This window comes from Cydia pomonella, chromosome 1 (genome assembly GCF_033807575.1).
Source record: "Cydia pomonella isolate Wapato2018A chromosome 1, ilCydPomo1, whole genome shotgun sequence".
In the NCBI taxonomy this organism is placed as follows: Eukaryota; Metazoa; Arthropoda; class Insecta; order Lepidoptera; family Tortricidae; genus Cydia; species Cydia pomonella.
This window is the reverse complement of record NC_084703.1, coordinates 17416058-17443703: the sequence shown is the minus strand read 5'-3', so window position 1 is coordinate 17443703 and position 27646 is coordinate 17416058. Positions and strand designations below refer to the sequence as shown.

The following is a 27646-nucleotide window of genomic DNA, read 5'->3' as shown; positions in this document are numbered from 1 at the left end:
CCCACAGACTTCGCTGGCTCGGTCACCTAAACAAAAAAAGAATTACTCAAATCGCACCACAGGTGTCGGACTGTCGGAGTAATTGGTGAAAAAAAAAGATAAAAAGCCAGAACCGAATACTGAACGTCCTCCTTCTATGAAATTGAAGTCTGTAAAAAATACGGTGTATTGCACACAGCTGCATAAGCGAGAGAACATCCATCTCGTTCAAAATTACATACTGCAGCTCTTGTAATTGTAAAGTTTGGTCTAAGTCCACGCAATCGAACGATGTCAGTTTATGCCGCATATATATCTATACTACATCAAGAATGCTATTAGTATACTCGTGGTTAATTCGTTACAGGTTTAACTTAGTTACTATTATTCTCTTTATCTTGGGGTCTTAGGTTAGGCATTTTATAATATGAATATACAACTAAAATAAATATAAAATCATACAAAATACATATAAACACATTATAAAAAGCCTAACCTAGGGTGCAGCCAGCAGCGGGCAGGGCCCAAGCTGCCGGTGGTCAGGGCCGCAGAGAGAGAGGAACCGTCGCACTATTCGCGCCGTGTCCAAGTTGACCGCCGTCTGCAGGTATTAATATTTATAATATTATTTATCTACGATACGATATGTGTATATCATAAACCCTCTATGATGCCTTCAAAATCCGTAAATAATGGCCATCATTACGATAAACTGTTTTGGTACAAAAAAAATCTTATCTGTGATGATGTTGTAATTGCTTCAGAACTACATCAAAATCGATTTAGTTATACATTCAAATTTGGAACATATCTGAATAATAAAATAAAAAAACGATTTGTCCTCTCTTCTAACACAGTATAATAAAGAGTACTAGCGTAATATCAAACGAGATGTCTTTTTGTTCGAAATGAAATATTAATTGCATACAATTTTGACATATCTCGCATGTTAGTGTGTAACGAATGATACGGAAATGGGCCCTTGACTCTACTTTCTCTGAATTAATTTACCGCCATTTGATGTACAGTTTTTTAAGTATACAATGAATATGTTTTGTGCTTGTTAAGTAACTATAGCAAAAGTTTCGTGTAAAATGAGCGATAAAGATATTTCGGTGACGCCACCACATAGCCGCGAGGTCCGCCAAGAGAGCAACGATGCTTGTGAGTAGGTAAAATAGTGTATGTAACTGTACATAATTAGGCATTAAAACAGTCGTGTATTTTAATGCCTTTTATTATGTAGCAGTCAGATAAACTACTATTATTTATAAAAACAACACACATCGTTTTATGCATTATATTTACAGAAATAAGATAAAATGTCAAACAATTAAAGAAGAAAATATTGCATTTTGAAATTAAGGTATAATAATAAAAAATATTTTTAATTGCAAGATTTTAACACTTAGTATAAATATTACGGTCTATATAATTATTTGAACATGGTTCTTATGGAGTATTAGTTAGAATAAATACTATATTCATGCAACACCTTATTAAATTGAAAGTATCATAAACAGAAAAACGAGCCACTTAAATGGAACGCTCATCGAAAATTAAGTTAATTGTACTCTTGGAGAGGTTACATTTAGAAATTAAGTAAAACTTGAGTAAGAGTATTAAAACGATACAGTTTTGTTGGACGGACTATATAAAAAGTTGTAGTTCTTATCATATTGGCTGCCGTTCGCTATAATTAAATACACCCGTTTACCATATTAACACAGGTGACATGCCCTGTATACAAATTCATCTGTAAATAATAAAACTTTTGTCCAACATTCCTGACATCATAAGTACACATTTAATCATATTCATATTATTTACACATTACATTTTGCAAATAAATTACAGAAACACTTTAGGAAACATTTAAAGATACGATGGGTATACACATACTGCACGTGTAACGATATACAGAGCCATCAGCACTGAACACCGCGCATCTCCGTGTACAGATAGACAAGTGATATTGTACCTATTGTCAGGGCAATAGGCAGACCGCTTTCCTTGTGAATAGTAAGACAACATCGAGAAATGTAATGATAATACGACCAACGAGAGAAGATGCTGGGTGTGGTGCTGTCTTTTCTAGTGTTGGTTTTGAAAGATAAACCGATAAGTAGGTAATTATTATTACTGGGAATCGAAAAATTACCACATATGTAACATAATCAGTTTTTTTTCTAAGAATTGTTTTTTATGTGATTAAGTTTATGCTTGTATTTGTATATTAGGTATACATATACGTTTTTTGAAGTAATTATTAATTGAGTTTTATTTTGAATATTTACACACGTAATGAATAAATTATTGACATTGCCAAATGAATTGATATAATAAATAATTAACTGGTACAATTGATGTGTATATTTATTTAAAAGGTATTTACACTTTCTTACAGATTGAGTTTAAAGACTTAAAGCGGAAAAGGTGAGGATATGTTTTGAAAGAAGTCTGGCTGTAAGATGATTTGATACTTTCTATTCTTCGTTATTGACACAGTACTAAATATAACTTGTGATATATCACGCATAGCAACTTACCTCTTAGCAATAAAATGCAGATAAAAGCAAATTATAAATATTCAAGATTAATATATAACCACTGTATATGATTCTAAGAATGTATCTAAAGTTAATTAACCTAGTTTGGATTCATTCGAGTGGCAATTGAATGCCATTTCAGGCTCCACCACGTATGAGGCATGCTCGACCGGGTTGTTACTCTCTGACGGGTCAGGGCACACCCACTGAGTCACTTCGGAACGTTACCACCATTTACTTTTTCCCCACAAAACGCCAACCGAAGGTTACTTTCAGTGCCAAGCGCCCTATTTCCAATACAAAATGAACACACCTAGCGCGTTCTTGGCAGTGAATGTGTTAAGATTTGGTAAACATTATAAAAATAAATTTTAGATATGAATAACAAACTTCAACATGCATGTATCAGTTTTTGTCAAATGTCTGGTCATAAAGATAAGATAACCTAACCTTATGATTATCATAATTTATCTTGTGATTCCACATGGATAATTGTACCTGCCGACGTTTTGGTGGTTTTGGTCCTTGAACGTACGTACATTTGTGCCTATGTCTCGCTACAAAATAACTTAGAAAATACTCGTAGTCCTCGCATTAACCTAATATTTTAAAATTTTACTAAACTACATAATCAATACAACAACAACAAGAGACTGCGATATTTTATAAAACTGTGTATGAGTACTATTATTTACTGTTTTTAGCCCCATTCTTTTTTTTATTATATTCGTTGAAGAGATCTTGGACGTCTTTCAGGGATCTTTCTATTTGATTCACGAAGTTAGTCGAGCTCTGGAAAATAATAATGTATTGGTTAGGTAAGACCGCTTAAAAAAAAGTCAGATTGCAAGGGCTGCTAGCATTTCTTAGCAGGAGCTAAACTATTTCCATGGGTAAACTGAAAAAATACGAAACATAAAATAATACTTGTATGGTCGCCGGGGCACAGAGTACCGTGCGGTGCCGTGACGTCAGATAGACAGCTGATGTAGTGAATAATCCTTTCCCATCGTATTTTCTCGGAATCGTTCGTATTTGTCCTGCTACTTCAGTCAACCTCAGTACATTTTGTACTCAGATTGACTGAAATTGCTATTTGCATAACACGTTCGTACGTTTCCGTAAAAAAAACGATGGGAAAGGATTATTCTAGATTATTCACTACATCTGTACGTCTATCTGACATCACAAACACGTATCTTGTGTTAACTCGTGGCCGTTCTCTATTGCTACATAATGTGTGATTATTAAGTGGCAGGGTTGTAGTAAACTAACCGTCTTGGGGCAGCTCTTTTTGCTAGAGACGTGGAAGAACACCAGGTCGTCGCCGGCGATGATGTAGGAGACGCCGTAGCCGTCGTCGGCCACGGGGCCGAAGCCGCCGCCCGTGCTGATGCACTTCGGGTGTTTCTTCAGGTCCAGCTGGCTAGTTTGACCTGGTTTATGGATGGATTAAAATATAATTTTTATTTTTTGTTTAGTTATTAATTTCTTTGTGGATAAAGAAATTTAGTAGAGAACACAATTTCTTTATAAGTAGCAAACAAGCGAGCCCCAATCTCGTATACAAATTCTAAACATGAACCATGCATATTATTTGATGTACAAGAAGACGCCCCATTGAAACTGTGACAAAATAAGGGCCATCCTACAGTATTAACCCTTCGTCCGCCAAATCTGTCCACAGAAGCGCATGGTATCTGTTTAGTATTAACAATCGCTTACAATTTCCAAGGGTTAAACAGACTTTATGCTAAGGTACGTTAAAGGAAGACTGATATCTTTATCGAAATTATAGCCAACTAAATAGCGGGGTACCATGCGGGGTCTGGCTGGTGGACAGCCGCCAGGGCTCGTTGAACACCTCCTGCAGGAAGGGCGACTCCAGTTCCAGGTACTTGGAGACCACGTACAGGCAGAACAGGTGGCGGTCGATGCCGCGCCCGGCCATCGCGTCCTGGTAGCCCAGCTGGTGCCGCTGTGCGGCTTTGCTAAACAGCTCGAGCTTTTCTTCAACCTGCCGATAACATTGATAAGATGGTATCATAAGCACAGTCCGGCATAAGAGTGCAGGACTTTCTATATTTCTCGTTAGGATAATGGTAACAAGAGTCAGTTAATGATGGTTCTCATGGAACAGACGCGTCATGGAAGCCTCGTATTCAGAAGTGGAATAAGAACAGAGACAATGTCACTAACGGTGGCGTCTAAACGCACGCTCCGAGCGTGCACGCTCAACGCCGAGGCCGACCACTAGTCGTTGGTTAACACATGCGGTGCAGAGGCGCAAAAGATGGTGCGGCCCTCGCGGAACAGGCACGTCACGGAGGCCACGTGCTAACAGTACAACAAGAGCAAAGACAAGGTTACTGACGGTGGCGTTCGGGTTCTCCATGGCCGTGACCCAGGCGGAACTCTCGATGGTGCAGGGGCGCACGGTCTCCGTGCGGCCCTCGCGGAACAGGCGCGTCATGGAGGCCTCGTAGGTGAGGCAGAAGCGGCCCGCGCTGCGGTAATACGACAGCTGCAGGATCAGCTGGATGAACGCGTCCGGCGACACGCGGCACTTCTTCATGAACCCTGAAAAACACGGTCAGCTATAAGACTAAGTAGCACTTAGATCTGGGCTTGTCAAATATATTATTGGGTGAGGTTTGGCTGTACACAACAGGGGTCACCAAATAAAATGACCATCACAGTCCGTTTCGACAGACAGAGGTGTGTTTTGTGTTTAATTTTACGAGTATCCCTTCCAATTAACTGCGTATTTAAGAAAAGAAAGAAATTGTTATCAAACACGGCATTAAGTCTTTAGGACTATCTTGAAGGTCCATCGGGTATCGACTCTATCTCTATGACAACAAATTACAAGTCAAACAAAATAGATAAAAGCCCACCCACGGAGAAATCGCAATATTAGTGTGAACTGTGAACCGGAAGTTGACGTCATTTTCCTTGCAAAATCAAGAGTGACCTTAGTCGTGATTGTAATGAAACGATCAAAGTTAGTTGCATCCGGTGGTTATTAGCGGACTTTTGATTTGAATTATCAGGAAAATAAAAATATATGGGTCGCTTAAAACTTCATTTTCTTTCTAATTAGCTCCATACAATAGGGAAGACGAACATATGGAATATTGTCAATTTTGTAGCTGGGTATATTCGTTTATGCAGTCTACCTTCATTGTTGTGTATTAGAAAAGTAAAATTAAGACCAATAAGGGTTTCAAATAGGGCAGACCGTTTATAACCGATCTAGTGCAGCTGCAGTTGTAACGGCGACAGGGGCATGGCATACCTTTGCCATACTTGTTGTACATGAGTATCTTGAGGTCGACGTCGTTGAGCAGTTTCTGCGCGACGCAGTACGAGCTGTCGATGGCCTTGGATAGGTCCTCGTGTTCGAGCTCCCACTGCAGGCGGATGGGCGCCGGCGGCGGCGTCTCCACCGAGCCCCGGGTGTTGCCGTCCGGGGCGTATCTGTATCATTAATCATGACTAACTATACTCTTGCAAAACAATATCAATAGAACAAACCGGACAAGTACGAGTCAGACTCGCCCACCGAGGGTTCCGTACAAATTTGTATGTACATATTATAATTTGTTTACAAATGTATGGTTTTCAGATGTTTCCCTATACTTGTATATAAGACGGTATTACTTGACAAATTTCATAGGGGTAGGACTTCTAGGTCAACGGGACGTAACTTTTGATTCCCTTGAGTGTCGAAATATACGTTTTTTTGCGGCATACACGGTTGTATCTTTTTTCTACGTTAACTTAGAAGTTTGATGCTTTCACAGCTTCAAGGGCCTGCAGACCTGAGTATATGGTTTCAATTTCAACTCGATACCTCCTACCTCCACGCGTTCCCGAAATAAAGGACAGATGGACGGACGCATAGACAGACGGACAAGAAAGTGATCCTATAAAGGTTCCGTTTTTACCTTTTGAAGTACTAGAAAGGCGCCAAATTTTTAGGCGGCTAGGTTTAATCTTCCATACATATTTTGGGTTGGTTTGCCAGACTATAGTTATAATCACATAGAGCGCGTGTTATAGAGCTGAAGTGACACTAGAAGTGCTTTTGGGGATCGAGAGGTATGACGTAAACTCGTCAAGGTCCTGTGTAACATTGAGGTACAAAAAGATAAAGAGATTTACATCATATCTACTTTTTATCCGACTGCGTCGGAACGAGGGTAATGTTTTTTAGTAAGTATCACTCACCCGATTTCAATTTCGCTCCAAATAACGTTCTCCCATAGATGTGCCATCACAGGCGCGTCGGCCCTGAAATATATATTGAATAGGTGTAGTGTAGGTGCATCAGACTGAAATATTGAATCTTACGTTGCTTCAACATATTTTTTTAACTTCTGTTGCTCGTAGAGTAGGTATTTAAGTCGTGTAATGGGCATACATTTCCTTTTGTGAAATCATCTATTACGACCCTTATCGACTTATCAACAAAGTCCAAAATTAGCTATACAAATTGCCACCACTGCCGCTGGCGGCACGCGTGCTCCCGACCGGCCAGAGTACGATTTTCTTTACTCTTGAATAAATACGAAAAATAACCTAAAATATTGGGTGAGCTGGCTGGCTGGGCTGGGTATGTCTGTATATTTTCCTCGCAATCGAAGTCAAAAGCACAGTATATCACTATAAATGCCGCATCCTATCCTCGACCTATATCGGTCCTCGCTTACAGATCCATTCACGGGAGCTGGCGCGAATGGACTGAACAAAACGAATTATAACTGCCATTGTGTGACTGTCACACGTACGTATCGTTAGACACATAGATATTACCATTCACTCATTCATTCCATTCGTTCCAGCTTTCGTGAATCAACCTGTACGCTCGGACCGATAAATTTCCTCGGATGAATTGGATCGTTTTATGCCCTTGTTGCATAATCTACTATGACAGTACATATAGTGCTACTTTATTGCACTAGTGCGATAATTAGCACATTACGTAACTAAGTCAAAAATTTAAAGGGCCATATGTGCTGTAATAGTTATTTACGATACAAGGTTACATAATGTGCTAATTTACGCACTAGTGCGGAAAAGTAGCACCATATGTACTGTAAAATGTTGTACGATACACGTGCGAATAGGAAATTCACAACTCGTGTCGTTTTAAAATACTCCCTTCGGTCGTGTTTTACTTTATCGCCATTCGTTGCAAATTTCCTATTTTTCGCACTTGTATCGTAATGTATACTAATCGCACATAATATTCGAGCGTCTTCTTTACTTACCATGTATGTTCCGCATTAAATCCGACCTGCAAGGTGAAAATATATTATTTTTAATAGATTATTATGACGGACTAACGAACAAATAAATAATAAATATATTTATTATGAAACGATACTTTCATAATTTAATTTTAATGTAGAAGATTTTGTCACCAAAATTGGCCTTTAAAATAGGGAACAGAAAGGAATGTGTTGAATAATAGTTGGAGGACAAGTTTAGACTCAGTATTGTTTTAGTGGTCTGGTGAATCTGTGGAAACATATAATTCAGCCACGTTAATCAGAAAAAAGTGGTCAATCCCGGAATGAGAGATAATCAGCTGGCGTTAGAAAAGATGTCTCGAAAGTTACAAAAAAACTCGTATGGGCAGGAAGTAATTAAAGATAAAACTTCACTATATTAAAGCCCAAGGAATACACAATATTATAACAGCTCATTATACAGTTAGTAGTTAAATAAAGTTGGTGTATAAGCTATAGAACTAGCCTAATTCTGTATTTACGTTGTGTCCCAGCCTTTACAATTCCTTACTCTTAGTTAAATCTTACAATGTTTTTTTTTCTTAAGGCTTAGTAATATACAATTTTCCCAATATTTCACGGACTTTAATAGATTCCAGGCAGCTTCGACTTGATTAAAGGTTACTGCGGCTTATTAAGCGTAAATCTTTTAATCGTTAGTGTTTTATAAGTAACTAGCACAGATGTCAGCGAGTAGTTGTATTTCACACCGCAACAGCCTCTTAATGAATCCGGTTTACACTATTTATTTATACAAAAATGCCTAGTAATGATGGTCACGATAAATTTTAGATATTACATCTAGGTCACGTTGTGTATCGGATCTTGCAATCAGTGAACTATTTTGATAAAAGCCAAGTGCGAGTCAAAATCGCGCCCGTGACTTGGCCGTTGGGGCCACTTGTTGCGCAAGTAGCTCGGAAATCGGTAGAGGCCGTGAGTTCAAGTCTCACCCAAGGCAGTATTTTTCCACTTTTAAACCTTTAAACGAGCAATTCTTGTATATATATTTCTGTGATCTCGGAAACGGCTCTAACGATTTCGCTGAAATTTGGTATATGGGGGTTTTTGGGGGTATACAATCTATCTAGATTAGTCTTATGTTTGGGAAAACGCGTGTTTTCGAGTTTTCATGCGTTTTTCTTTCGACGCAGAATATGGTCGCTAATTTCGTATTGCCGGCCACTGTCCGTTTGGTCCAGCGGGTTAAGACGCGCACTGCTAAACGAGTGTTACGGGTTCGAATCTCGCCCGGTGACTGACTTTTGTTTTTTTTATGTTCAAGTTTATATATAATTTTTTAATTTTTATTGTTTTAGACAAGTTTAATTTAGTAAAAAAATGTAGTTAAGATTATCACCTATACACCACCATATTACAATAAATAGTTATAACCGAGCAAAGCTCGGTCGCCCAGGTACTTTATTCTAAGCTTAATACCATCGTTCGCAGACGTTTCTGCTTGGTAAAAATTAATTTAGTATGGGTAATTAGGGACCGTGCGCGTTGGAAGGTCTGCCATCTTGTGGCCTGAATCGGAACAATAAACATTTACATTTACACGTCACGTGTTTTCTTGTAGGTTCTGCCATCTTGTGGGCTACATCGGAACAATAAACATCACATTTACGCCTCGCGCCAAAAATCTGACGGCTCCTGTGCTGCCGCCTACAGTTCATGCACGCTCCCTATATGACTTGGAACTCCGGTAGCCGTCTAAGAAGTGTAACGTTCTTACGGTAGATGTCAAGGGTCCCCTAGACCTAAATGGTGGAAAAATTTGCTTACTATGGATGAACTCGGAAATACTTAGTCCAGCTAGTTGGTAGACACTCACGTAGCCGTTGGTGCTGAAGCACAGGTTGAAGGACTTGTCGAACCAGCGGTCGCAGCCCTTGCCGTGCAGCAGCACGCGCCCGTACTCGTCCAGCTTGCTCGGGTCGTTCTCGTCGTACCCGTACGCCGTGTCGTCTGCAATCAACACATCGATACTGCATTATTGCCGACGGATGCAAAGGAAGGGATTGCATGATGAGCTAGTTGTCAGACCGAGACTTGCGGTGGCCTCTAATGAGATAAATATTGGGCCATGCAGTTTTCGATTTTTGATCATAATGTGGCCATTGCAGAGTATGTTAAAAACTACGACAGTACCAAATTTGGGCGATATTCATCACGGAAATTGGGATCTATTTATCTGTATAGTAGGCTTTCTATATCTTCTATATGGCAGCTCTTTTTAATTAGTTAATTTTAGGATGTAATTCGCCCATATGATGCTTATATAAGTATTTGAAGGAAGTTTTCTTTTCTCCTATTCGGTAAGATCACTTTTCCTATATATTAGTCGGGTAGAAATCTCTTTTTTTCTATCCTGGGGAGTTTTACTTTAAAAAGGTTGTTTAAACGGTGATGATCTGCAACAGAAATTTGGGACAAACAAGATTTGTTTAACTGTCTCTCTTAGTTCAAGCGCCAAAATATCTCGGGTGCAATGGGTTACTTTTAACCATTGGTTAATGGCTTACAATCAAGTATTTTATAGTGACCTAAGCAGACGTTGAAGGCGGCGCGCTCGATGCAGTGAAGCGAGGTGCGGTTGTGGCCACGGTTGAACATGGTCTGGCGGATGTGCGCCCAGTGCGAGCGTTCGCCCGCCGTCAGCGCGGCCAGCTCCGGCTCGTGCGGCAGCGGCGCCGACTTGTCGTCCAGGATCTGTTGGATTTGACTGAAACAATGTCATACGTTAGTCAGTAGCGAGTCTATATTTCGGTACTTTCATCGTAGGCGGCACGTCAAACCTTATGTTCGAGCCGGAATTAAGTCGCCTCGCTTTTCTTTTTTATTTAAGGTACGCAACTTATAACAATAAGGTATGAAATCGAGTTCAGATATTGTTATAATGGAATTACTTTCTATGCATCGAGCTACCAGAAAAAAAAACCTCTTAACTATATTAGGTAGAAGGGCGAGTAAGATGCACTGAATGTATCGACATCAAATCAATAAAATCAGATTTAAAAAACCTGAGTACTGTTCCAGGAGCTATAGGTACTCCAAAACTGTGCCAAGCTAAGTTTCAAAGTTGCGTAACCACAGAGGTAAATAAATAACGAACGTCAACCAATTTTGATAGAATCGCGCGCCACTCTGGGTGCTCTTTCTTTCGGGTGCGTCCTATAATATATACGCACTTTTGGAATAATTTCAGTTTACAAACGTTAAAAATGTATACTAATCTTATGTATAATGAAGTAAACGTATACTTTCAATTAGTATAACATAAAAATAATATAACATACGACATACATATGGCTGTTTGGTATAATATACATATAAGTTAAGCTCATTTCATATAACTGTCATAATATATACATATTAAAATATAAATATCATCTTATATAATTAAGTAGTAAAATTAGTAGGATGACCTTAGAATTTCAAACCTCATAGAACACACTACTGGAAAAAAAACTGCTAAAAGTGGGTTAGGTTAGGTTAGAACTGTGACCCCCTAGATAAATAAATTGTTTCCAGAATAGGTAGCAGGTTAGGTTAGAACTCTTGAGGCTTCGGAAAAAGAAACTGTTAACAGAAAAGTGGGTTAGGTTAGGTTAATGTATGATATTTGTTTTGTATGTTATATTATTTCAACGTTATACCTTTCTAATGTTATCGTAAACAATGATATATGTAGTGTTTATTATACAATTTACAATTATAGAATTCGTTGTTATACATATTGCATGTTATTGCAATTGAATGTTATTCCGATCGAAATTATACAAATTGAATTTATACATTCAGAGTGATATATTATAGGTTTGTATACGTTCTATTACTTACCCCTTTCTTTCGTGTTCGCCGTTTGTACATTAAGTTTTTCTTTTGTGCAATAAAGTTTAAATAAATAGAAACATGTATTTCATAATTGGCATTCCTCGGCTACGCATAATTTTGTTGGAAGTTACATAGTACATTGTAGGTTCCTGTCCTTCTCTCAGCGAGCGTAAGCGTAACCGAGATAGATGTGCGTGCTCGGGACCGCGGATATCATTCATGTTATTGAATTTTAATTTGTTCTAAGTTATAACATAAAAAGTAATCTAGAAGTTCATTGAAAAATTGATTTTCGAAGCATTTTTTTTTGTTTTTAGCTTTTGTGCACAAATAGTCAAAGTGCATTTTATACTACGTATTTTTTATCTATAGAGCGAAAGTCAATCAATCAGGATTCGAATGCATGAAGTCACTAGAAACTCCTTAAGATTGCTAATTAAATTTGTGGCAACCACCTAAGAGATTCTTGTCTGGTGGAGATCGCTCTTTAGCGATAAGACCGCCTGTTGTCACCTCTGTCTTCATATATTATATATGTCTCTCTGTAAATGTTATTTTGAGGTTGTGCAATAAAGAGGAATTCTATTGTATTGTCTAAAAAAGCGGTACGATTTTTTAAAAACTCCGCTTTCTGAACATACGGCACCTTATGTATTTTATTATCTAACGCGCACCGTAAGTAGGTACCTAGTTAAGTACATTGGTTCGGTTTATTTTACGACATTATTGTATTAATATGCGCGGCGGCTGACCACTGGAGCGTTGGCCTTACGTAACGCGACCTTTGCACGGGACACGTCTACGTCTATCTAATTCCGTGATTTTCGTTGATACCTAATCGCATGCACACGAGCGTACTTCCCCATGTCTAACGTTGTATCCTGTATTTATATAAAGATCGTCTTTCTTAAATACGAAATCAAGTTCATTACAGATATTTCAGATAAGGTTCCAATCCTATACTATAATAAGTTGATTTGTTAATTGCGTTATATAAAATGATTATCAAACAATGGTTCATAATGACGTGACGTTTATTATTAATTATTATTTGGTACTAATAGGTTAGGTGCCATTATTCACATCTAATACACGCGTATTATTAACAGCACCACCTATTTGTTTATTATTATTTATTTATTTCTGAGCACCTTGGCCGCTCCTATATATCTGATGTGATGCCGCCTGTATAAGGATGGTAAAACGTAGTGATTATATGCTCTTTGGATGGTATGTTTAGCCCGACGCGTACATGATCGCAGCCCAGCAATTACCGAGTACGTAGCTCAAACGGCACGTGCGAACGTAATGAAATAATGACCGGTTCGACCCTATTACTACCGCGACACGGCCTACTATATTATGACTGACTGACTAGTTTTATCACTGACATTGGTGACATGACAATCTTGTTACATAACCTTAATATTTCCTGTATAAGTTATTATGTTACCTAGTGAGACGGAGAACAAAAGTCAGGGGTTTGCAACGTAGGTTGTGATTACCTGGATGGCAGGGAAAAGCTGAATATGTTAGAAACCTTTAATATATATGTAACCATTACTATTTGTATAACTACAGCCATTGAATTGCCATTCCATATTATAGTATACATAACTGATTCTGACGACATTTAACTAACCGACAATTAAACCCATCAATAATGGGTTGTCGGTTAATTAAATGTAATACTTTGTTTAAGTTTGTATTGTATTATATTTGTATAATTTGACCTTTGAAGTTACGGTCCTAGAGGTGAAATCCTGTATTAAATAAAATACGTATTTATATTCGATCAAATACAGAACAGTTTAAAGAAAAAGATATGATCTTAGCATTATATATATGTATGTATTACATGTATGCACGTTAGTGGTTATGGTTAGTGTTATTTTTTGTTACTAGATATTTTTGCTTTTATAGTCCAATTTATATAGGTCATAAATTTATAATTATACCAAAACATTCCGCAGTAGCATACGAAAAAAGCCCTGATGAAAAGACAATTTAAAGAATGTTTATTCTAAACGCTATTTTATTTCAACTTAAAATGTATTTATTAAGAATTATACATAGATCACTAGATAAGTTTTGCAATAGACAAATATGAAACAAAGAGGCGGCCTATCACATATACTTTTTAAAACTATATTTCCATAGACAATGATTGAAAAACATTTACTTTCTTTTTAAATTTACTTATTCATTTTTCGTTTACTTTGTATGAAATGAAAATGTTATATAAAGTATGCGTAAATCGTCCTTAGCCCACGCCGACGTTTTCAAAGATAAAATCTATCTTTTAATAATAAATTAAAAAAATAAAGGAAATGTGCTCCGGCCAAACGTTGTCCGTGGAAATATAGTTTTATAAAATATATGCCACAGGCCACCTGATTGTTTCATATTTGTCTATTGCAAAACTTACCTAGTGACCTACGTATTAGGTAAATTAAATTAGATCCATAATAAGCGTTTCCCAATGGTTCTAAATGCGTGTAATCCGAGTAATACATTTTTCCTTCGATTTCCAAACCACTTGATGTAGAAGAAACCCGTCATCAATTTCAATGCTACTACCAGCAAGGTTTGGTGGATAAGACACAGGTGAAAAGGCTTTAAAAAAATTACAGAATTTAAAATGGCGGCCATTTCTTACAACCTTTGACAGCGAATTCAAATATTAGATACATTTCGGATCCTCAGATAGAATAAAAAACGAGCAAAAGTTTTTGCACACCTCCTGGAATGGAACAAACTCGGATTACGGACAAAATGCAGGTATTAAAACGATTTCCAGCTTGGGAATTAATTCTTCGAAAAAAGGAGATCGTCGATTGTGGGCCCGGGGGAAAAACCATCGCGTATACAGACTATTGCAGTAATTATATACGCATTTTATTGCGAAAAAAATTATAATACTGGGTGTAAATGAAACTGGAGTTACCTAGTTGGTTACTAAATTCTGTTACTGCAATAATCTTTATCTACATAAAATATACGAACGAAAGTTGAATAAACTATTTATTAAAATGAAGTACACAAAATCAGGAATTACATATGACAATATCATTCAAAATGGCCTCCTCTGATCTTGACAAAGGCCCTCAAACGACGAGGCCAGTCATCAATAGCGGCACGCACGATTGTCATGTCTAATTCCGTCACTGTCTTAACTATGGCCCGCTTGAGGGAGTCAAGATTTGTGTGGGGTTTAGCACAGGCTTTCTCCTCAATAACCTGTCATATGGCATAATCCAGGGGGTTAAGGTCCGGGCTGGAGGACGGCCAGTCTTCGTGGGCAATAAAGTCAATTTTGTTCCTTCGAAACCAGGCTTGAGTTGTTTTTGCCTTATAAGCAGGAGCTGAGTCCTGTTGAAAGACCCATGGCTGGTTTTGAAATAGGTTGTGGCTTAAGGGCTTCACTATTGGTTCTAGAACGGTTTCCTGGTAAACTTTGGTCCCAGTTTTCATACCTTTTTTACAGAAATGAACCTGTGTTAGCCCTGAGTATGACACACCCAGCCAAATCATCACATAGGAGGGATGATGGCCTCATTGCACTCTCGGAACAGCCGAAATCGCCTCTTGACTGTTTTTTGGATACACTCTGTCATTCTGGCGGTTACAACATTCTTCAATGGTAAAATTTTTGCATATGTAAATAGTATTTTGGCAGTGGGGTTTGGTATATGTACTTAGGTGTTGGGATTGTTGCAAATAAAAAGTTCAGACGCGGTAACAATAATAAATCTATATTAACACAATTCAATACTAAACTAACACTAATTACAATAATAAGTAGGGAGCGATATATAATCGAGCTCGACCGTTAAAGATAGGTACCAAGAGAACACGAGGGAGCGATACGACATCAAGCTCGACCTGTGATAATAGGTACGAGACAACTTGTCGAGTTGACGTCTGACTACGAACTATCTTCGACTCCCGCGATCCCGATGATTATAACCTTGCATCAGGTACGCAATAGGAATAGCGGTAAAGAACCTATAACGGTTTCGCACATGGCGAATCCTAACGTTTCCCACGAATTACTCCGCTGGCTACAAATTAGTTTATGACTTAAAGTTAACAATATTCGGAAACTGACAAAGAAATAAAATAAAGTGAGATTAACACAAAGGCAAGTGCCGACAAAGGGAAGGAAACAGATTACTTATATTACAATGCTTTTACAAGCTCATCCCTGTAACGGTCATAATAAACAGTTACGTATGCTATTAACTAAAATGCACATTGCGCATAACGGGAAAAGCTAAATTAATATATTATTTAATTAATATCATCTAAGCTTGGGCGAATGTAGGACGCAGTCCCTACAGTATTTTTCGGTGGCCATTTTGTGCGTACCGCTTCAATAGCACGCGACTTCTCTCTAGCCTCATTAGTCTTTAATCGTCCATTAAGCAAATGACCTTTTTGTCTGCGGTAAGCGTGTAGTCCAAGGTCTTCATTGATAACTTTTTTTAGGGAGCTTCTCTTCACAGACCAGTGTATTCTTTTGCTTCCGGACGGGGTTTCTTGCAATTCTCGCCTTCACTGCCTTTATTAGAGCTGGAGTCCGAACGGTGCGTGTTCTTCCAGACCTCTTGCGGTCATCGAAGCTCTGAGTACTATATCTATTAATTGTGCGACAGACAAATTGCTTTTATACTTAGTCCTATACTAAGTATAAAAGCAATTTGTCTTTATAGTCTTTCGCCTTTATAGTTACACGAGATAATTAAAAGTTTGTACGGAACCCTCGGTGCGCGAATAAAATGAACTCACACTTGTCTTTATATAGTTCTTAACAGCCAAACTAATCATCTATTAGCTTACAGCGTATATAATAATATCTTAATTCATAAACTTCACATGCCTCTATTAATTCCTTTATGTTTTATAATTTATCCCTTACGAACACGAAGGTCAAAAGTGACAGATAAGGCCAAACAAATAATAGCTATTGAAGACATTTGTGAATAACGGTGTCAGTGTTGAGGCGTCGTAGTGGTGATCATGTACTCACACTTGTATCTCGGCCGGCTTGAGCAGGCGCCCTCTGTAGTAGATGATAACTTTGAAGTAGCGGCCCTTGTGGTAGACGGTGATGTGGCTGCAGTCCTGGTAGTGCACGATCTTGTCGCTCTCCACGCCGGGCACGCGCACCGTGTTGAACAGCCGCTCGTACTGCGCCGAGCACAGGGGCACCATTCCTTGCAGCATTATCTGTTAACAACCGCACTTTTGTTAACTTTATTTGCCAAAACTTCACAACGCAAGTCTACATAGTGCCTACGTAATACCCCGATAATAGCTTTCAAACGGTCAAACCACCGGTTATAAGAGATGAACTGCCCCTTAGTGGCTAGTTTTGTTTTATGTTCATTAGACAAATGATCATCAATATTTTTCATCATCAACTTTCATGATTTTTTAAACTACTCAGTCAATATTACAAAGTTATTTGATAATGACACGTACTGGTTCCAGTTCCTGCCTATCAATGAGCCTTCGGAATTGCAGACAAAGGTATATGACCACGCCAGCGCGTGCCGCTTGGTTGTTCGTGGGCTTCAGCAGAATAGCGTCGGTTCCGTAGAAGTTGGAGTTGACCATGAGAGGCGACCTTCCCCTCAGGTAAACGTACTCCTCCCACCAATCCGACACGTAGTTGGATGACCACCTATAAGAGTCACGGATGTAATTCACCTTGATTGATCATGATTTTCCGGAGCGCCGGTCCAAGGCGGGGAATGGGTAGGTACTGTTCTCAATGTAAATTAGTTACTGGTATCGCTCTAATTCCATAGTTTAAGTAGATGTATCTACGTCATTCACAACAACAACAATTTCGACATATAAGTATTTGTCCTTTATTTTTCTACAGACTTACCATTTGTGTGTGCCATGTGTCTTGTCACTAATATACAAAATCTTGTTCAATACGCTTCTAAATAAAGTAGGTATATTTAATTTTTACATAATAAATTCAATAGTAAATCTGAGAAAAGGGCCATTACCATGATTTCAGCACGAGATATCTCTGTAGTTTGACAGCGATTGTCTCTTCAAACTCTTTCGCTAATATTTCTACTCGGCGATAATTTTCGTCATCTAACAAGGGCCGCACGCTGATCAAGTACTGCAAAGGAAAGGTAAATAAGTAATCTGACAGTCAAATTATTTAGGGGCCACGAAGTTGTGGAAGCGTTGCGCAAGGGGAGCCGCGGCCGCGAGCTCTCGTTATGCTCCTCTATTGACTAAGAGTAAACGGATCCACGATCATAAGTACTCAGAACATCGGCAGTTTGACCTTCATTCAAACGGTGCCAATAAAGTAAATTTAAACACGGTCAGTTCGTACCCTCCTCATGGTGTCCTTCACGCTAGGCAGGGGCAGTCTCGGCAGCGAGCCCTGGAAGCTGTATAGCCGGGGCTTGTTCCAGCCTGACAACACTTTGACGACGCTAGCCCATAACTTTGTTTTCAGTGATATCTTCGACCCGGGGACGCGCGATTCGTACATCCAACCCTACAAAAATGTAACGGGTATTGAAATTACGAACGTCATTAATTAAATATTTATACACACAGAAATTGAAAACTATTTTACCTTGTACATAAGCAGCACCTTGAGCATATATCTCATGAGAAATATAACGGAAAGCCACATGGTAAGGGCGGCCAGTAAACAAGCGATTACTTGCCACATCGTCGAGGAGCTACAAAAACAAATTGATTATCAACGGTGGCCATAAGAAACTTACTTATATTGGCAGAGTGTAATGGCCAAAGAGTAAAGTAAATATAGGAAGTAATGGCGTTTTTCATAAACACGTTACAGACCTCAACTGGGTAAATCGTTTGTCTTAATCTGTCATTTTGATATAATTAATATATGTATTTGTAAAAAAGGGATAAATGGGGGTAGACTAGAGGCCCGTTGCACCAACACCAAGCCACGAACTAATAAAGTATCTTTGCAAATAACTTAAAAAAAATAGGTTTGCCGTAACCAGCTTTAGTTTAGTGTTTACTGTAAAGACAATCTAGCATTAACATCGTCTTTATAAAGACTTTTAATGAGCCAGTCTATTTGTTGTTGGCCTCGTGTAAAAGAGCCATAAGTATTATTTAATCACAATCATAATTCTTTTTCAGTAGGTATTAGTCGCGCCACGCTATTAATTAATAAACTTCACACTTGAGCGGAAAGAAATCATGTCCTATAACTAGTATACACTTTTTCTTACGAAGTAACCCGGTAATACTACTCTGGGGGTAATTGCTAGGGTTCATCAGCCATTGTACGCTTAGGATTTTAAAATGACCATCTAACGAATTATGATTCATCAAACAGATTTGTAATGTAAAAACTTACCCAGGTAACACGGTTAGTGCTTTTTGTACTAAACCAAAGGGTATATGGAAGCCTCCAAAATGCGCTGCTGCGAGCAGGGTCCACAGCACATACAGTGATTGCAAATGTCCGGGGTATACTCCATTGAGGACGCTGTTCTGTTAAATTAATAGCCAAGGTTAAAAACGTAATCTTCATCAAATTAAGTTTAACTTAATGTAAGTAAGGTATTCATCAAACAAAATGGTAATGTTTGCTTCGTAAGTTATTCTATCTGGAACAATTATTGACCGAGCGTTCGCGCTATGTTTCCTGCGCCACGCGGGCCATAAAAACCAGTGAACGGAAATAAAACATGGAAGCATTCTGACCGCTCAATTATAGCCCAACGTAAACTACCCAAAGGCGGGCGGGCCTTACAAACTACTCGATTGGCAACTTCAGTTCGACCGATATGACAGTCAGTGATAGATGGCTACAACGGTTTTTATAAACATCGTTTTTAGGGTTCCGTACCCAAAGGGTCAAACGGGACCCTATTACTCAGACTTCGCTGTCCGTCCGTCTGTCACCAGGCTGTATCTCATGAACCGTGATAGCTAGACAGTTGAAATTTTCACAGATGATATATTTCTGTTGCCGCTATAACAACAAATACTAAAAACAGAATAAAATAAATATTTAAGGGGGGCTCCCATACAACAAACATAAACATATTTTTTTTTGTCGTTTTTATAAATAATGGTACGGAACCCTCCGTGCGCGAGTCCGACTCGCACTTGCCCGGTGTTTTTTATAATTAAAAATGTCTTCATGTGCCGTGAAGTGGTGCAGAAGTTACTCTGATCATTCCAAGGACGGTGGGATCACTTTTCACGTGTAAGTGTAGATAACTTCAGTTAAATTTGGAATAAATATGACGACGTTTTTTCAATATTACCGTGCTAATTTAAAACGTAGCTGCATACGACTTTTATATAACATACGTCTTTTTAGATTACGAAGATAATAGGGATGATGTTATGCCAAATGAAGTAGATTATTTTATTAACTTATGTTTGATTTAGATATTTTCTATATTGTAATAAATTCCTTATTACAGATTTGTATTTTCCTTTTATCTTTCATGGGATGCAGTTATAAAAAACTACCTAGTTATTTCAAATTAATAATCAAATTTGGTATTGTCATTTTACATTGTAGTATTTGTCATATTTTAGGTACAATCCGTTTCCCACAAGATGCTATTCGCATGGAAAGAAAATTATGGAAAAAGCTGTCCAATTAGAGAGACATGAAATTGATTGGATGCCTGGCAAGAGATCTAGAATATGTTTTATTGATTTCAAAGATGAAGATTTCAACTTGTTAAAAAAGGGTTCACACAGCTTAATAAAACCGCTGTTCGTTCAATGGTGTGTTACGGCTGTGACAAGTTGACAACCAACCCGTGAGATAACCATATCTTAAAATGTGGATCATTTGAATCCACCCTCTACTGTCATATATATATATATATACTTTTTATCGAATCTTTCTTACGTTGTGCATTTTCACTTGCAGTTGCCCAGAAATTATTCCTCCGTCTTGCATTTAGACAACGCACGCAGAGGTCACAATTTCCAACAAAAACACTTCCGTTGGAACTGAAAGTGGGGATGAGCCAGCTTTTTCAAATATTTTTGACCCGATTCGTGTACCCATGTAAATTTTGCTGGCTGTACCTGAAGTACCTGAACGTGACTACGCTCTGCCATACAGATTGATAATAAAAAGTATCTAGCCTAAAATTACTTATTATAGCGGAATATGTTAACACAACAATGAATATTAAATTTGCTTATGTTGTGTTAGTCTCTCATTTCATAACTATATATTTCATTATCTAACTAGTTATCTTTTAATCTGCACAAAAATTAATATACGTGGATTATTTGACTGGTTCTTCAAACTATTATGGCATAAACCTATCCCTGTCCACGTCATATTCTAATCAAAATATGAACCGCGAACTTTCAGCTGCCAGTACGTACAGCAAGAAGGTTATTAGCGGATTAATGTCGCTGATTGGTAGTTATTGGCATTATATGCATTTCATCTACACACTTAGTTGTGTACATTAGTGTAATAGAGATGACTATTATTTCGTTTATCAGTTTTGATTACAGGCTCTGTAAACGTATCGTCTTATTTAAATGTAGGCGTAATTGTGTATGTGTGCTAATTGTCCCGAGAATTTGAACGGTAATGTTCTCAAACGCGGATTCCATGTTTTCCGTTCACTGATAAAAACTAATACATTTACACCTTAGTTATAATAATCTGCTCAGTGGGCTTGAGACTACATAAATCATAGCTTTTGATTTACCCGTGGTCAGGTAAAAATAGATATAACACTTTGCAAATTAAGACACCTGCGAGACTAAATAAGCCTATTCCAGATAAGATTTGCCAAATATCGGGTACACAGGTAGCAGTTGTTTTATCAGGGCCCAGTTATAATGACCAGAATGTCGGTGCACTTTTGTAAGACTATAATGAAATGCACATTACATTAACTGTTTGATGCCCTTGTATGGATAACAGGTGGAATATTTAAATTGTAAAATGATCAAGTAAAACCTAGCATTCATATTGCTGATAACGTTTACTTATACTACACAAACCTATCCTCAAATACTATTCATGACCTGTTGCTGCTACAGCTTTGCGCCGTGTTTGGTACATGGATACCATGGCAAATGGCATTGTATGAAATTAGGAGACCAACCCCATCTCAGGCGGTTCGTAAAGAAGCTCTAGTAGAAAAGGTGGCAGAGTTTTGGGACTATAACAATGAGTATAACTAGTTTACACATTGTATTTTTACTTACTTAGAATAATGCAACTCAGTTTCATGCAGTCACGCCTTCAATGCTAGTTTAAATGAAATACTACGCGGTGTATTGTATATGGTACCTATACCATATACACCGCGGGGCCTAGGCTACCGGAAAAAACGAAAATCAAAATTTCTTTCTCGAAATCTGCCTCTCTATACCTGGAGGGAATTAAAGACCTGTGTTTGCAATATTCTTACCCCCGGAGTTACACACAATGTTTTTCATCACACTTGCGAAGAACAAAACTAAATTTTAAGCGAAATGATTCTTAAATACGGTGACATAACAAACATTTTAGGTTAGGCATTGAAGGCACACGCCTATTCGGCATTCAGCCACGATTGAAAATTATGGAAAAATATTTTAAACGGCTGTTAAATTATCCAAGTTATTTTTTTTTTTTTTTCAAAAATAAACTAAAAAATTATATTATAAACGTCAGTATTTTTAAAGTAAAACTCATTTATGCTACTTGGTTTGTATGAATAAGAGACATAATTTATAAAAAAAGCTATGATTCCCTAGGGAGTTACAGCTTTTTTTTCACAATCTATAACTCCCGCGGGAACAAAATGGCCTTTTGTCCTTCAGTACACCTGCATGAAATAAGATCTTTTTTTTTAGACCAAGTGTGATGAAAAATAAGAAAGTTTTAATGAATTGGCATTATGGCACTTTTTCAGTGCTAGATGTCTAATAGAACTTATGACAAAATTAGCTAAATAGTTAAGCGGGGTCAGAGAAAATCGATTGTCGTTTCCTGAGATAGTGTTTAAATTGCCTTGCTATTGTTAGGATATTTTCGATATCTTTATGAATATTTATGTTTATTAAACAATTAGGTATTCATATCAAAGGTTATCGAAATGCAATATAGTACAAATTTACATTGCAATGCAAGTGTGCAAAGTGTGTCATTAATTACGAGTTCCGAGATGTCTTAGTTAAAAGACACAGGACAAGTACATAATGACACTTTCACACGTACATTGAACGAGGTTTTTTAACACATTTTCGAAAAATGCACAATAAAACCAGTATTGGTTACATGCGTGGTACACTTACAGACCTTATAGTTATAAGAGGCAAACTAATCTGTCCAGCTGGGCTACTACATTATTTTTATTTTTGAAATTGATATAAAAGAGGGGAAGCGCTCAGAAAAGCTAGAAATCCTAAAGACACAGCTACCTTTAACATTAAATGTTATAGTGGTAATAGCGCACTCAAATGACTATATGTTCTACCCAAAATTAAGTAGCGAGAAGCGCTAACCCGCGAGTGTGGACTTGTGGAGCACATTGTTCCAAATGATTTTTGTTTGTTCCCTCGCCTTCAGGATTTCACATTTATTTGTATTCTATGAATGAATAATTTCAGTTGGAGATACCAGTTTAAACATCATGAAATCTTGATTGAAAGAACCTGATCATACAGGCTGGTAGGTTTACTCGCTTTATCACCAGGATGAGTTTGCCAATAAAACCAGTCTCTTGTTCAAAGGGAAATGTGAGTTTAAGAGTTGTGAACATATATTTATAACAAACACCCAGTATTAATATACTGATACCATCTTTAAATAAAACTTTTATGCAGTAAATAGACTACAAGGCCATTTTTACAAGTCTGATTCTATATAGTCAGACTTGTATACCATTAGCATCAGTTGTTAGATATGCCTACCGTTTTCAGATAAATTTATGGAAGATAAAATAAGCAGTTCCCTATTTACATTGCCTGGTATTGTCACATTTATTTAGTAGATAAAAATATTGATAACATCAACTGATAAGAACATATCCTGAAGTGAACAGCAAGTAAATATTTAAAGAGATCAAAGTTTTCTTTTTTATGTAATAAGATATTTATTAAATAATATGAAAAATAAGGCCTGGTATAGTGAAAAAGATTCACACCATGCATCACAAATATTAAAATCGAACAAAAGTTATATTGAAATAAAAATAATTAAATTAGCCATTAAAAACCAGTATTTTCAAATCCTATTAGTAAATAACACTTCCGCAATATATTAAGTTTGGTTACTGCTGCCTTGGCTCTATAGTTAACCAATCTACAGTTGCCATCAGATACATCAGAGCGGCCAAGTTATTCACAAATATCTGATCAAACCCTCTATTATCAAGATGTTAAAGTACACATTCAATTATTTTTGAGCACTTTGTTCGCTCCAATGTATCTGATGGCGGCTGTACTATAAATAACATAAAACTTACCTTGAAGCGTGCCAGGCGTTTCTTCCAGGAGCGCAGACCAGACTCCCAGACCAGATAAAGGACTTCTCTGTCAAAGTTGACGTCCCAGCCATCGTGGGTGATGGCAAATGAGAAGGCAACAGCTGAGTGGGCTTCCGCCATAGTGCCTCTAAAACAAAACTATGTAAATTAATCGTTTGCAGACAATATTAAGCAAGAATGAACAAAGTAAAATTTAATTAGTGATCGGGAGATGAAAAATATTACTTATTAACCAACCAAAATAAAATTCAATATGCAATTCATTATCTAATTAATTTTGGTTAAAGATATTGTTAAAATAGTAACCACTGAATACATGGGCACCCTACTTTTATTGAAAGGAAGTAGGTGTACAACTGTACATACATCAAGTGCCAACCCTTAATATAAATTTGACAATGACAAATGGAAAGTTTATAGCTCATAACCAGTCATAAGTATTTAGTTTTTATGGCTATTGCTTTGGAATGAGATCTTAAACTCGAAAATTAGGTATTATAAAAAAGCGGCCAAGTGCGAGTCGGACTCGCCCATGAACGGTTCCGTACCATTTATGACTTATTAAAAAAACAACTTACTAGATCTCGTTCAAACCAATTTTCGGTGGAAGTTTGCATGGTAATGTATATCATATATTTTATTTTTATTTTTCATTCTGTTATTATAGAAGTTACAGGGGCGGGGACACATTTTTTCACTTTGGAAGTGTCTCTCGCGCAAACTATTCAGTTTAGAAAAAAATGATATTAGAAACCTAAACATCATTTTTGAAGACCTATCCATAGATACCCCACACGTATGGGTTTGATGAAAAAATTTTTTTTTTTTAATTTTAGGACATTAAAAAAAAACTACTTACTAGATCTATCACCAATTTTCGGTGGAAGTTTGCATGGCTATGTAATCATATATTTTTTTTTGATTTTCCATTCTGTTATTTTAGAAGTTACGAGGGGGGGGGGGGGGGGGGGGGGCAACACATTTTACCACTTTGGAAGTGTCTCTCGCGCAAACTATTCAGTTTAGAAAAAAATGATATTAGAAACCTCAATATCATTTTTAAAGACCTATCCATAGATACCCCACATGTATGGGTTTGATGAAAAAAGATTTTTTGAGTTTCAGTTCTAAGTATGGGGAAAGCCCAAAATTTATTGTTTTTTTTTTCTATTTTTGTGTGAAAATCTTAATGCAGTTCATAGAATACATCTACTTACCAAGTTTGAACAGTATAGTTCTTATAGTTTCGGAAAAAGTGGCTGTGACATAAACGGACAGACAGACAGACATGACGAATCTATAAGGGTTCCGTTTTTTGCCATTTGGCTATAAACGAACAAGTGCGAGTCGGACTCACCCACCGAGGGTTCTGTAGTTTTTAGTATTTGTTGTTATAGCGGCAAAGAAATACATCATCTGTGAAAATTGCAACTGTCTAGCTGTAACGGTTCATCAGATACAGCCTGATGACAGACAGACGGACAGACAGCGGAGTCTTAGTAATAAAAAGAACTTAGTTGTGTTCACTGTGTATACATATTAATACTGTAATACTCATACTTATAGAAAAGATTACATTCATGGTCCTAATAGTAGTACAAATTACCTCCAACAATTTAAATCATTATTAAATGGAACAGTGAGTGGTCACCATGGGGTTTAAACATTGGGCTTTCTAGTTTATTACAACCATAAATCATTTAAACACCAAAAGATTAATAAAGAGTTGTAAATGAAACAGAATGCGAAGAAGAAATACAAAAATTCTACTGGAAGAGGCCTATGAGGGTTTTGGAGTAAGTATTTTTTTATCTTAGATAAAGTACAAATACTTTATAGTGTATTGTTACCCAGAAATGGCTTTTTATTTTATTTATTTATTTAAATAGAACAGAGGTGCTTTTGTTGTCCATTTTAAAATGAAACTAATTAAATTATATTTTGCTTCCTAAGTTTTCTAACCTTTTTGAACCCAGTTAGTGTAATAGGCACTGTTGCTCTAGAGTGGGACCAAATTTCCATGTTATATTCCTATATATAGCAGTTATGGAACCTTACACTTGCAGTAAGAATGTTAAAACTTTTTGTGTTAAGCTGGTGCAATCCAGGGTTAGAACTGCTAGCCAGAAATACACCTTATTGATAGACTACCAACACTTTTTCCTTATCTAATGCAACTTAAAGGAAATTTATTATGAAATAAATTAAATATATATGAATGTGTACCACCTTTTAATCTTAATATTTCTCCTAATATTTTTCCCCAATGAGGGTAGGTAGATATTAGCAGATTATAATGACTTAATGAAAAAGTAGAACTACCTGCAATAAACAAAGATATTGTTTTCATATCTAAGTTTATAACTGTTTAACTAATTGTACTAAGAAAATTCATATATGACTAAACAGGGCTGGGTTTGATAAAAAAACTAAGCAACGTAAATCAAATCGTATACAAACCTAACACATTCGCAAGGAACAGGATATAAATACGCGTTCGCAAATGGCCCACGCACGCACACTAGCCATGCTGGTGTCAAAGTCTAATCTCATCCCACCGCGGCATGGCAGCGGTTAGCATACAATTCAAAGACCGTTTTAATTTTATTTCAAACAGCAAAAGAAGAAGAAATTTTTAATTACCTTTTTTTAACACGTTAGCATTTCAAAATTCAGTTACAATAATTCGTAATTCCGCAGTTTGGCACTATTTAAAACTTCCAGTATAGAGCATGATTAATAAACGAACAAATAAAATTAAAAAGAAAGAAAACTTACCGTTAACACTATTGGACTATTAACGTAAGACGCTCCAAATGAATATTTTGTAGCAGGAAGGGACTACGCAGGTGAGGTACTCTAACAGTACCTGTTGGATTAATATTTACACAGTAGTTTTAAGCATTCTGAGTCTTTCATTTAACGATTTAAAGCTAGAATTACAACGTGACAAATATTTTAACTGTAAATCAAACTTTTAATAAATTATAAATAAATAAAAGTAAAAATAACACAAGACGACCACTATGTAGTTATACAAACGCTACCACACACACACTACATTATGTATTTAACCCCACTATATTAAAAAGTCACACGTAAAAACATTCGTAGATTAAAAAATATGGTACAGCCCCAGCACAAATCTACTGAATGATAAAGCGGTTAATACACTAGATACAAATGTCAAACGGAGAACACAATCTGTCAAACTAAGATTGTCAACCAGCGTTGTCAACAAGGCCCCAACGTTATTGTCATTTTCAATACAGAGGGCCTACCGCAAGACACGTTCATCGAGTTGCCCCCCTGTCACACTTAAGTACAAATACAAATTTACAATGGTGGCAGAAAGGCAACTCGAAGAACGTGGTTCGCAGTAGGCCCCCAGGATTGAATACTTAAGCCGTAGCCATTTTGGTGGTTAAACTGCTTTGTAGGTTTGCGTAAAAATGTGTATGACTGGGTTTTTAGG

General features: G+C 37.2%; 1 protein-coding gene across 2 annotated transcripts; it reads right to left on the bottom strand.

Annotated features, from left to right (window-relative positions):
- Window positions 1-1265: 1265 nt before the first annotated feature.
- LOC133517100 (carnitine O-palmitoyltransferase 1, liver isoform) lies at window positions 1266-27282 on the bottom strand. Of its 2 annotated transcripts, none has more exons than XM_061850257.1 (17): window positions 26950-27282; window positions 24151-24309; window positions 19053-19189; window positions 18285-18393; window positions 18036-18203; window positions 17692-17813; window positions 17153-17354; window positions 16698-16897; window positions 10375-10553; window positions 9663-9796; window positions 7805-7830; window positions 6762-6824; window positions 5827-6008; window positions 4903-5108; window positions 4347-4545; window positions 3804-3964; window positions 1266-3320 (listed from the first exon to the last, which is right to left on the bottom strand). In XM_061850257.1, the coding sequence occupies exons 2-17, from the start codon at window positions 24289-24291 to the stop codon at window positions 3216-3218; spliced, it is 2334 nt and encodes a 777-aa protein (XP_061706241.1). In that variant the 5' UTR covers window positions 24292-24309; window positions 26950-27282; the 3' UTR covers window positions 1266-3215. The 2 variants fall into 2 exon arrangements, with proteins under 2 accessions (XP_061706241.1, XP_061706230.1); XM_061850246.1 differs by having other exon boundaries at window positions 24151-24298; window positions 26950-27276.
- Between the last annotated feature and the right edge of the window lie 364 nt (window positions 27283-27646).

Excerpts from the sequence above, each read along its gene's own strand:
- LOC133517100 (XM_061850257.1), bottom strand. The coding sequence starts at position 24,291 with ATGGCGGAAGCCCACTCAGCTGTTGCCTTCTCATTTGCCATCACCCAC. Across the intron at positions 19,190-24,150 it reads AACGCCTGGCACGCTTCAAG|AACAGCGTCCTCAATGGAGT; the intron begins GTAAGTTTTATG and ends TTAATTTAACAG. Across the intron at positions 6,009-6,761 it reads TGGAGCGAAATTGAAATCGG|ATACGCCCCGGACGGCAACA; the intron begins GTGAGTGATACT and ends TTAATGATACAG.